At 41.5% G+C, this 13,153-nt stretch overlaps 1 protein-coding gene across 2 annotated transcripts; it reads right to left on the minus strand.

The window, feature by feature from the left end:
- Nucleotides 1-3,725: 3,725 nt before the first annotated feature.
- LOC124131224 (perlucin-like) lies at nucleotides 3,726-12,633 on the minus strand. 2 transcript variants are annotated; one of them, XM_046494337.2, is made up of 5 exons: nucleotides 12,476-12,633; nucleotides 9,443-9,531; nucleotides 8,643-8,733; nucleotides 5,846-6,077; nucleotides 3,726-4,220 (listed from the first exon to the last, which is right to left on the minus strand). In XM_046494337.2, exons 1-5 carry the CDS (start codon nucleotides 12,519-12,521, stop codon nucleotides 4,190-4,192), a joined length of 489 nt encoding a protein of 162 aa, XP_046350293.1. In that variant the 5' UTR covers nucleotides 12,522-12,633; the 3' UTR covers nucleotides 3,726-4,189. The 2 variants fall into 2 exon arrangements, with proteins under 2 accessions (XP_046350293.1, XP_048251137.1); XM_048395180.1 differs by having other exon boundaries at nucleotides 5,842-6,077.
- Nucleotides 12,634-13,153: the final 520 nt, after the last annotated feature.

The following is a 13,153-nucleotide window of genomic DNA, read 5'->3' on the forward strand; positions in this document are numbered from 1 at the left end:
AGTAGCTATTACTTTGAATAGATTAACTATAAAATAATATCAATAATTTTACCACTGTAGATATGTCAATGTCAACAGTCCCATGTGTACCACTATGATTGTGTCAACTGAATACCCCATGTTCCTTGAAAACAATAACCTTTTTTATAAAGTTGTTGTGAAAACATATTGCTAGTTTTGTTTTCATAATATGTTTGTTTCTACTGTAATATTACATAAATGTTTAAACTGAAACGTGCATATTCCCATTCCTAATTCTGAAGGTACCACATGCAAATTACAATTTGTTTTAAGTTCTGGGTTACATATGTACGCTTTATGACAGTACAGGTACTTGCGTCAATAGGTAGGTATTGTACAAAATGTCTTTGCCGCGTTGATCCTCTGGATCAATATTATGTTGTACATCACTGTGAGGGCGGTCGGGTAGCCTAGTGGTTAAAGCGTTCGCACGTCACCCCGAAGACCCGGGTTCGATTTCCGACATTGGTGCAATGTGTGAAGCCCATTTCTGTTGTTCCCCGCCGTGATATTACTGGAATATTGCTAAAAGCGGCGTAAAACCATACTCACTCACATCAAAGTGACCGTATCTCAAGCTCTCCGTAAGGCTGCGATGACACCTATGAAGCCGTACAAACAATGTAAACAAAGAACAAATACACAAATGGAAATAGATTTTCACGCTCTATGTTATTTTTTCACTGAAAGTTTACCATTCTATGACATATGTTTTAATATATATTTCGAATTGTCAAAAATGAAACAGATGAAAAACATTGTGCAGTATTTTGAATGGACTGTGTAAGATTGGACGGATCGCCACCTGTCGCTAGCCTGTGGCAAAGGTACTAGGCTGACCGCATGGAACTCTGGGTAAAAGAGTGGCCATTAAATGACTGAAAGGAAGTCGACATCAGCCATTAGCCAATCCATTCAAGACCAAATATCGAAATATATTTTGATAAAGTTCTCGATTCAAAATTTGAAACCTGAACGAAAGAAACTCTGAAATGTTTAATAATTGCCGAGGAATGTGTGGCAGTTTATAAGAATATTAGGTCTATAGTCACTATGGATGGCGAAGTGTGGCATCGATATAAATCTATTGATATTCTAAGTTACCATCGATGGATATTGAAATAGGCTCATGGATAAATTCCATCATTCGCTTCAATTTACAGAGCTTTAGTCTAAAAGCCGCATTTTCTTCCTCTCATAATCTGTCGCCATTGGAACGGATGGTTCTGTTGTATAGTGGCACTGGTGGCCCTGTCGTCTTAAGGTCGGGCCTCACCGTAACATCGCAGCGCGCCGGTTGCAAAAACATCGCGTAAATTTTTATGTAACCTACACTGAAGCAGCAACGCTAGTTTTGTATCAAAATTATAGTGATTTCTCCTGCTTTCTGATCAACGCACAGGGGGAAATCTCATACTTGTGACGGGGCGGTGGGGTAGCCTAGTGGTTAAAGCGTTCGCTCGTCACGCCGAAGATTTGGGTTCGCTTCTCCACATGGGTACATTGTGTGAAGCTCATGTCTTGAGCTACAGGGTAGCCAAACAAAGATCTGAAGACATCCCATTAGGGGTCACGTCAGAACGACCTTTCATCCGACCAATCAGAGCGTCGCTTACCAGATCATGAAAGTGACAGTCGAAATGAGATTTCTAATCATACAACCTCGAAAACTTTAACACGGGTTATTCCGAACGATAGTTACGGGTTTTAACGACTGAATCCATACAATCTAGATCATCTATTAGCCATTCTAGAATGTTCTTTTGTTTAGGTTTCCAATTTGTAATCGAGAATTTGTCAAAATATGTTGCGAAGCGTTGACGCCAATTTGAAATAAGTGCCGCAAAGCACGAGAAAGCTGCCTTCTGATTGGTCATTCCATTGGTCAGTCAAAATTCGCGCAAGGTCGGTCTGACGTGACCCGTAATGGGATGTCCTCAAATCTTTGTTTAGCGGCAGCGAGAACTAAGATCTGATTTTATTGAGATTGTATCTAACCATGCTTACATGTCTAGACCACGTTGGTTAGCCGGAAATGGTGTTACATGTTTTCGTTAGTTATACCTAAGACGCACTTCAGTTCACTGTGGGTAATAATATTGTTATTATTAGGTAATTACATTCAAGGTAAAGTTTTCAGTATCTTGTATATTTAATATGACATTTGAATATCTAGATTGAGTGGAAACATTTTATTTGTTTGAGCTTGAACCGACGACTAGATCATGGAATACAATGTACAAAACACTGCGGTGTAAACAAAATGTGAAGATGAAGTAAAAAATCGACTTCCAGAAACAATGCCCTTTTGTTGTCCTTACACACTTACTCCTACTTGTGACGTCAACTTCAGACAGATAGACATTCACTTTATTTCACTATGAGGTGAAACCTCACGAACACTCGCAATAACATGCAGTGTCTTGTTCGCTCAGTTGTACCAACAACATCGCCTGTAGCAAACATTGACGGGAAATGATAAACTCTCGAGGTAGAGCAGCATCCATGTTTATATCAAGTGGGTTAAGCAACCTACAAAGATATCAACGTGGCTTCAAATGCGTGGAAAGCCATTATAGCCACATGGTTGATGGTGCAAGTGGTTTGGGTGGCCCAATCGTCTAAGGCGCCGTAATCAGCTATGCAGAGTTGCGTCCCATGGGCACGCCAGAAAGCTATGTTCGTGGGTTCGAACCCCAGTTCGCTCCGATTAGGTTGTCAGCACCATACCAACGTGGATTTCACGAAAATGACTTAGGGTATTCCTCCCAGATAGCGCTGACACGCCACCACAGAAATCAGTTCTTCAGAAGTCTTTGTCGAGCAAGAGCGTGATCCGGTTCATCAAAGTGCTGGTGCCCAAACACGTCCCAAACATAATCAACTAAAAAGTTCAGACAGACAGGTATTGTTTAAATTCAGAGGTGAAAGCAGTTCTTGGTGATTACAAAATAATTTCGAAAGGTAAACGGAACTGCCGTGACTGAGCGCGATGTCCCCAGCCCGTGCTTTACGTGCAACACGTGTCAAGATTGCCCTTGTTTCTGGGAGGCCACCTGCGCACATCCACGCCATTCAAATGCAAACACAATTGTCAAGTAGATCAGCAGACAGACGATGTGTGTCTCGAGCATTACGTGCAGCACGGGCCACGTGTTACAGTGATCGTCATCGCTTGAGGTGGCATGACAGGTGTAGTGTGGACAAAATAACTGGCAATGCGTTCACCGGAGCATCTTTAACAAAAACTGTATCATACGACTTGTCGAGATAATCCTTCTTATTCAGGAAAACGTGTATATAATAATTGCATTCAAACAGTTTGTGTTCTCTTTGACAATTTAACTTTTTATCTTGGTCATAAAAAGAACGCACGCTCAAAAAGTTAAACTTATAGCTTTCGTAACCAAGCTTTTTCTCTCTTGCTTTAATATTATTTTCTTCATCTGGCTGGGATATTTCCCTCCTCAGATGGCGCTGTTTGTGTCCATCCATCTTTTCATCTCATTCATTAACGAATCTAGAGCGCCTGTCCGGAAAACGGGAGGTCCGTGGTTTGATCCCCAGCCGCGTATCATGTCCGCTATATTTTCTAGAGAGAGGATATTTTTGTTTCAAAACATACAAAAACATTATCTTCAAAGCAGAGTGTAACATTATTAATTTTTGTCCTTCTTTACAAAAATAACTCAAAGTTCACTGCGTCAACGTCATAAAGATTTATTGTGCATATTGTACGACAATACGCAGTTTATCTGGAGCTCTGACCACGTGATTAAATGTGGTCCCACTTGATCGTAAATCATTCATGGAATCACTGCAAATCCTCTTTATGCTATTATGTATGACCTTTAGTTTAATACACGTTCTGTTCTTACAATCTGTTCTTTAAACACACCTTTATTTTCGACAACTTCTTCCGACCACAACTCATGCCAAGCTACAAATAGTATAATACACACATTTATGTATTTTTATTCCGACTTATGTAATTTTACATTTAAAACAGTAAACCATCAAAAACACAAAAAACAGTAAAAAAACCTAGTTTCATCCAATGAAATATGTTGAATGACTGATCAGGAAAAAATACACCTCATCGGTTTTGTAACACAAAAACATCAGAACGCGACACGTCAGCCACATACGACGTCACACGTGGCAATGCTCATCCCACGAGGATGCTTCCCGACATAGCGCTGAAACAAATCGGAGAGTTTGAAAGAACAAAACATATATTAATAATAATAAACAAATGATTTCCGCAAGTCTCATACTGTAGGTGATGCGTCTGGAGATGACACACGTGATGGGGGACAACCAGGCTGTCAGCTGTCTTCCGTGTTGGTAATTAATTATATACGAGTGACTCTGAGGAAAAGCACGTTTATCCTGGATAAGTGTTCATGTTGTTCTTTGGGTGGATAAATTATGTTTCTAATAGGTGGGGTGAAATGGGGTTTAACGTCACGTCTAAGATTATTGCACTCATATAGCGACGTGCATGCACACGTGTCTGTGTGGCTGCTTTTTCTAGTCCGGACTGATGCCGATTTTTAGTGCTAGCACACTGAGATTACCATGCAATAGTTTAACATGAATACCCCACAGTATACAGTATACTGACTCCGAGCCGACCAGTCCTTGCTTTAAGCCCCTTAATGACGAGCGCCAAACAGGTTAACAATAATTATCATCTTTTAACGTATTTTGGTATGACGCGGCCGGGGAGCGACCCCGGACCTTCCGCTCTCTGGGTAGAATGTTTCTAATAGGAATGGGTACAATGGTTAAAGCCCATTTCTGGTGTCTCACGCTGTGATGTTGCTGGAATATTGCTAAAACGGCTGAAATCTCACTTACTCATTCTAATAGGCATGTCAGCACCATACTGACTTACTCAATGGGTAACTGACCAGATGACTTACTCAATGGCTAACCGACCAGCGCTTTGATTTATTCAATCGCTAACCGACCAGCGCTTTGATTTACTCAATGACTAACCGACCAGCTAACTGATGTACTCAATCGCTAACCGACCAGCTAACTGACTTACTCAATGGCTAACCGACCAGCTCACTGACTAACTCAATGTCCAACCGACCAGCTCTTTGATTCACTCAATCGCTAACCGACCAGCTAACTGACTTACTCAATCGCTAACCGACCAGCTAACTGACTTATTCAATGGCTAACCGACCAACTCAATGGCTAACCGACCAGCTAACTGACTTATTCAATGGCTAACCGACCAGCTAATTGCCTTACTCAATGGCTTACCGACCAGCTCACTTATTTACTCAATGGCTAACCGACCAGCTAACTGACTTATTCAATGGCTAACCGACCAGCTAATTGACTTATTCAATGGCTAACCGACCAGCTAATTGACTTACTCAATGGCTAACCGACCAGCTAACTGACTTACTCAATGGCTAACCGACCAGCTAACTGACTTATTCAATGGCTAACCGACCAACTCAATGGCTAACCGACCAGCTAACTGACTTATTCAATGGCTAACCGACCAGCTAATTGCCTTACTCAATGGCTTACCGACCAGCTCACTTATTTACTCAATGGCTAACTGACTTATTCAATGGCTAACCGACCAGCTAACTGACTTATTCAATGGCTAACCGACCAGCTAATTGACTTACTCAATGGCTAACCGACCAGCTAACTGACTTATTCAATGGCTAACCGACCAGCTAACTGACTTATTCAATGGCTAACCGACCAGCTCACTGACTTACTCAATGGCTAACCGACCAGCTCACTGACTTTTTCTATGGCTAGCCTGTTCACTGCCTGACTCACTCACTCGGCTTCACACAACATGTAGTTCGTCTGTTCACACTGCTCGTCGCTCCATCCCGCCTGTTTGTTCATGTTCAGCGCCAGGCACGTGTCCCAGTTACCCGTGTCGCTATGGTAACTGTTGTCCGGCTGTCCTTGGATCCAGTTCGTGTAGGCGATGGCATTTCCACTGGTCATCCATGTCCACTGCTTGTTGCCGTAGAGGGCAGTGCCACCTGTCCAGAACTTGTTTTTCTCTGTGTGGAGATGGAGACTATTGTTAAAGGTAAGCTCCACTCTTACAAACAGATTGTCAGATTGTGATGAGACCTGCTTGTCCGATTGTCATGGAACCTGCTCGTCAGATTGTCATGGAACTTGCTTGTCCGATTGTCATGAATCGTTGTTGTCAGATTGTCATGGAAACTGCTTGTCCGATTGTCATGAATCGTGGTTGTCAGATTGTCATTGAACCTGCTTGTCCGATTGTCATGAATCGTGGTTGTCCGATTGTCATGGAACCTGCTTGTCCGATTGTCATGAATCGTGGTTGTCAGATTGTCATGGAACCTGCTCGTCAGATTGTCATGGAACTTGCTTGTCCGATTGTCATGAATCTTGGTTGTCAGATTGTCATGGAACCTGCTCGTCAGATTGTCATGGAACCTGCTTGTCAGATTGTCATGAATCGTGGTTGTCAGATTGTCATTGAACCTGCTTGTCCGATTGTCATGAATCGTGGTTGTCAAATTGTCATGGAACCTGCTTGTCCGATTGTCATGAATATTGGTTGTCCGATTGTCATGGAACCTGCTTGTCCGATTGCCATGGAACCTGATTCTGCTGCGAAGTGGTTCGTTGTATGCTGTTGCACTCCATCGCCAAAGACCGATGCTCATGCTGTCGCTCACTGTTTTATTTGATCTGGACTAAATGTCTTTGAATACGTTTGTTTAACTTGTATTCTGTCAACTACAGAGCAAATCGCCATAAACAAACACATTCCATTAAATTCAAGAAATATGCCGCAATTCGGTACTTCGCTTATGTTTGCTTAAAATGTTGTTTTTCCCACGTAGAGAATAGATCTTCAGCAACCCATGATTGTCATTAAGAGGCGACTAACGTGATCGCTGACTTGGTTGATGCATATCTTGGTATCCCAATTGCGAAAATTGATGCTCATGATAATTATCAATTACTCGATTGTCTAGTCCAGACTCCATTATTTACAGACTGCCGTTGTATAGCTTGTATATTGCTGAATGCGGCGTTAAACAACAAACAAACAAATATATCATAATTATTGTCTGATTTGAGTACACAACTAATCTGTGACATGTTAAATGATTTTACAAAAGAACACAGATTATGAAAGTGACGTCACTCAAACGATCACACGTGTCAAGACGTACAAAGACTGAAGGATTGTTTCAGATTAAAAACAAAAAACGAATGGAGTCTATGGAGATATGCGCACATGGTTGCTCATTCATCAAGATGTGACCGGATGTCAAATAATAGACACAAAGATTAAAGTTTGATTCACATATAAAATCCTCAATGAATTAGACACAAAAACTTGCCTCCTTGTCTAGGCTATTCGATTGTCTCAAATACATCAATCAATCTTTTTGATTGCATGTACATTAGAAGAGAGGAGCTATATATTTAATGTCTGAATATACGTCTCCAGTCCTCATTAGGACCACTCCGTCAAATGGGCTTTGAACGTCAGACGGAACTGAAAGTTAAAAAAGTCTTACCTGCGTCGTTTGAAATTAATCCCGCTTACTCATATTAGGATGGGAGTAATAATGTGAATGGACAATTATTCAGATTTGAACTTCCTCAATTTTAGGTTAGTGCAGTTATGACGTTAAAATGTAAGTACTCGTTCATTTATCATATTGTACAGCACATTGTTTTCACAGAGCCTCATTGTCAGATTGTCATTTTGTCACAATGCTACATTGTCAAGGCGTTTGTCTTTTTTTCATGTCTCATTGTAAAATATCACATTCATATTGTAACACTGTCATGATACAACGATGTCATATTGTCACACTCATAATGTAACAATGTCATATAATCACTGTCATAATGTAACTATGTCATATTGTCACTCATAATGTAACAATGTCATATTGTCACAGTCATAATGTAACAATGTCATATTGTCACAGTCACAATGTAACAATGTCATATTGTCTCAGTCACAATGTAACAATGTCATATTTTCACAGTCACAATGTAACAATCGCTGTGCAGAGTTGCGTCCCTTGGGCACGCCAGAAACCTATGATTGTGGGTTCGAATCCCGGTTCGCCCCAATTATGTTTCTATTTTGTCAGCACCATACCGTGCTCGTTGGTTTCACCGAAGTGGTAAACGTCTGAGACCTGCATCACTTCGGGCTTTCCTCCCACATCAAGCTGACACGCCGTGATATAACTGGAATACTGTTAAAAGCGGCGTTAAACCCAACTCACTCACTCACAATGTAAAAATGTCATATTGTCACAGTCTCAATGTAACAATGCCATATTGTCACAGTCTCAATGTAACAATGTCATATAGTAACAGTCATAATGTAACAATGTCATATTGCCACAGTCTCAATGTAACAATGTCATATAGTAACAGTCATAATGTAACAATGTCATATTATCACAGTCATGATAAAAATTGTCAAACTGTCACGTAATGACGCAACATTGTACCAATGCCACTCGGACATAATGTAACCTAGTCCTAATCTCACACAGCTATAATGTAACATTGTACATGTAATGGCGTTACATTGTCCGAGTGCTGCTCACCGTGGTGCCGCTGTAGGAAGCCGAACACACGGAGCTGTTCCTCGCTGGTGTCGATCTCCACCATGAACGACTGCATCGTCTTGCATATCATCTGCAACATCATCGTCAGAAAGCATCACGTGAAACCCTCAGTCGACGCGGCGCTTTGCTCTTTACGTGTATTTGTTTCCTTGTTGTTTAACACAGCAATCTGCAATATTCCAGCTATATGACGGCGACCGTAAGTAAGACCCGTAAAGGTCCGGGGTAGAATAGGTCTTCAGCAACCCATGCTTGCCGTAAGAGGCGACTAACGGGATCTAGTGGTCAGGCTCGCTGACTTGGTTGTTGCATGTTATCGTTTTCCATATGCGTGGATCATGACGTCAATCACTGGATTGTGTGGTCCAGACTCGATTATTTTTCAGACCGCCGTCATCGAGCTGAAATATTGCTGAGTGATGCGTTAAACAACAAACAAAATGAAACAAAGCTACCCGAACTGGATGCCCGTCTAAGCTATCGATGGTTGGGGACAGTAAACTGTAATTGGTTGGGTTACTGTAATTGGATGCTCATGATATCAGTCACTGGATTTTCAGGTCCAGGCTCGATTATTTTCGGATAGCCATCATGTAGCTGGATTGATGCTAAGCGTGGCATGAAACAACCAACAAGCAAACCTTACGAAACTATTGACATTCTCAACCTTATGATCACGTTTTGCACACATCTTATTTCCAATTACAGGATAAGTAAAAATAACGAATTGAAACTTCCAAGACAACTCACACACTCAACCACTCACTCGGTCAACTCACCCATCCGTCTGCCCAGGACATGTTGACCGGCACCACCTTGTAACACGACTCCCCCTCCCTCGTGAAGTCTTCAGGGCACAGAGAAGATGCTGTGGGGGAACCAGTGTTAGTGAGTGTTACGGACACTTTGAGCAGTTAAACAGCAGGAACTGTACTTTCGACTCGGCCAAGTATGATTGGTAAATACTCTCAATGGAAATCTTTGATTAAAACCCACATATCCTGGTACAACTAAGGGACGCAACTCTGCAATGCAGAAATCTCTCAAAACCAACAATACAAACTATACACAAGACGCACGACGCATGCTCTTTAACATGAATACCCCACTTAGACACAGTATACTGACTGGCCAGTCCTTGTTTTATCCCCTTAATGCCGAATTGGCTCTAGGGTAACAACAAGTTACATCTTTTAGCTTTTTCTCGTTTGACGCGGCCTGGTATCGAACCCCCAACCTTCTACTCTTCTACAGACGCTCAAGATTTTTAAATGCATGAGGTGGAAAGCTCGACGGGGACCAAGCACGAGGAGGGAAGTTTGCGTACCTTTTAAACATAAGCACTGACAATTATTTGACAATAAATTAAACACAAATTTATAAATTGCCGTATAGATGTTACAAGACCTATCTAATTTGCTTGGGGCCAACTCAATCCCGGCATCCCTGCAGGTCGATCACATGTCAACATGCCAAATTGATGGAGGGTGAGGTCTGATCTGACGCAGGTTTGTTTGTTTGTTATTTAACTCCGCACACAACAATATTCCGGCGGACCAGACAATCCAGTGATTGGTATCAGGACCATAAATCGACGCAATTAGGATACGATGACATGCCTCAAAGAAGTCCGCGAGTCTGACCACCCGATCCCGTTAGTCGCCTCTACCGACAAGCATGGGTTGGTGAACCCTATTCTCTACCTGGATCTTCACGGGTAACGTGAAGCAGGAAGATCAACATGTATGAATCAAGGTTATCGGGGGTTCGAACCCACGACCAACAGATCCTGGATCCTGTCTTGTTTAATCCACATTAATCTGCAGAACGATTTTCATCATTTTACAAATACGGCTTCTTGCCAAAAAATATTTTTCAGGAAAGCTCTTTCAATATTCCGGCAGCGTATTGGAAAATACACGTTAAGGCAGGAATTTGACCCCATTTATCTCTAAACAAGGTCATGGTGTCAGTTCTGTTGGAAATAAATTTAAAATGTCAACCATATATTATATTTGTTTAAAGTTTATAGGGTAAGAAATCCTTCACTTGACAAAAGTGTTTATTATGACATATTGTGCAGCCCTGAGTGATATATATAAATGTTATATAATAAATATATATATACGAGGCTGGTATATTATTGCCTGTCTTTGTTGTCGTTTAACTTTTGAGTTATTAGTTTGCAACGCTATAGACTGTCGATCGTGGTGAGGTATACCTGGCCTACAAACAACCAACGCCATAATGTCCCTTTTGTTATAGGTAATCCATATCACTACATGCGCGATCGAAAGATGAATGTCATATTGTGTTGTGTTTTTTGCAATATATACTACTGAAAAGAAGTTGAAGAACAACCGATTCTTTCAAATTAATATAGTTAATCTATCATGACATGACATATTAACTATAGTTACATAAAATAATCGACGTCTTTAACTGTTTTTTAGAATACATTTCCTTTAGAGATATTGTGTATAGTATCCTGTATCTTGGGGCAGTGTATACATTTCAAGAAGACAAATGCGATACCGATGAGGTTCCTTCGCAAAGTAGTCGACAGTGACAGATTAGCGAAAAGGGCAGACATGATAGACGAGAGAAAGAAGAGGGGATAAAGTTGAATTTTCTTAAGTGAAATTTGTAAGTAGTAATTTGTCTTGGTGAAATGTCGGAACGAAATGTGATATGGATGAGGAGAGAAAGAAAATGGATCAGAGAGAAAGAAAAAATGACATTGACGGATGAGCGAAAAGGGCATGGCTGATCAAAAGGGTTTCCTTGTTTGTTGTTTTACGCCGCACCCAGCAATATTCCAGCTGTATGAAGGCGTTCTGTAAATAATCGAATCTGGACCAGACAATCCAGAGATTGATATCTACGCAAGTGGGATACCATAGTATGCATCAACCAAAAAGGCGACTATGCTTGTCGTAAGAAGCGACTAACGGGATCGGGCGGTCAGGCTCGCTGACTTGGTTGATGCATGCCATCATATCCCAATTGCGTGGATCGCTGTTCATGATGTCAATCACTGGATTGTCAGGTCCAGACTCGATTTTTTACAGACCGCCGTCATTCAGCTGGAATATTGCTGAGTGCGGCGTTTAACAACAAATAAACAAACAAACAACCAAATCAGCGAGTCTGACTACTCGATCCCGTTAGTCGCCTCCTACGACAAGCAACTCGGATCTTCATGGGACGATTTGCGAGGTCAAACAAGAGAAGTGTCGAAAAACGGCGAAAGATAGAGCCAGAGAGGCAACGAGCGAGAGAACAAGACAAAGCGAGTCATAGAAAAGCAACAAGTACATGTTTGTTTGTTTGTTTTGTTATGGGGACTTAAAGTATTTTAGGTTATTGATCAATACTGACACGGTCACAGATCTAGTTGATTTTTGCCTTGAAGCGGATCAATGATTTACGCTGTGTCACTAGTGTTGATTTTTGCCATGATATAATGCACATGAACTGTGACCGAAAGCGGAATTCAATAATTTATTCAAAAACAGTAACGGACTTAAATAAAACGAAACTATAGCCATTTTCTAATTTGAAAAGCTACCAATATTTCACAGTATTATACAAAGCGATAATGCACATGGTCTGATGAACGCCACTTTCAACAACAATCCAGCCATATTACGGCGGGAATATCAGTCTTCAGCTTCACGTAGTCTACCCATGTTATGAATCTAACCGGTTTTCGGCGTGACGAGTGACACTTTTACAATTAACCTGCCCAAGTGACTTCGAAATGTCACCATCACTTTTATGAGATAATATATTTTCATTCGGATGCTCACCTGAAACCAATAGCAGCCCCAAACCGACCAGGGACAATGGAGACATCGTACTTGCAGAGGGCCACACAAGTCACGTTTAGTCAGCGTGTGTTAGTTGAAAGCGCCAAGATTGACTTCTTGACTGCTCAATACAAAGGCGCTGCTTTATCGGTGACAGCAAGTTAAAATTGATAGTAGTTTTTGAAGTGGTTCGTGTTGGTAGAGTGTTAATCACAAATAACTTACATCTGGTTGTCGGATAGCCTGGTCGTTAAAGCGTTGACCCATCGGTTCGATTTCAAACTTGGGTAGAATGTTGGAAGATCATTTCTGTAGTACCCAGTGAAGATTGGTTAGAACTGGGCCCACTTGCACAAAGCGATCTCAGCGCTAAGATGATCGTAACTCCCATACTTTAACATAGGCTTACAATAGTCTTAGCGCTAAGATCGCTTTGTGCAAGTGGGCCCTGGTCTTGAGCATCCAACGCTTGTCGTAAGGGGCGACTAACGAGATACATGTCATCGTATCCCATTTGCGTGGGACCCGTGAAGATCCGGGTAGAATAGGTCTTCAGCAACCCATGCTTGCCGAAAAAGGCGACTAACGGGGTCGGGTGGTCAGGCTCCCTGATATGGTTGATGCATGTCATCGGTCCCAGTTGCGTGGATCGATACTTATGATGTCAATCACTGGATT

This window comes from Haliotis rufescens, unplaced genomic scaffold, assembly GCF_023055435.1.
Source record: "Haliotis rufescens isolate VD_foot unplaced genomic scaffold, xgHalRufe1.0.p SCAF_14, whole genome shotgun sequence".
Classification (NCBI taxonomy): Eukaryota; Metazoa; Mollusca; class Gastropoda; order Lepetellida; family Haliotidae; genus Haliotis; species Haliotis rufescens.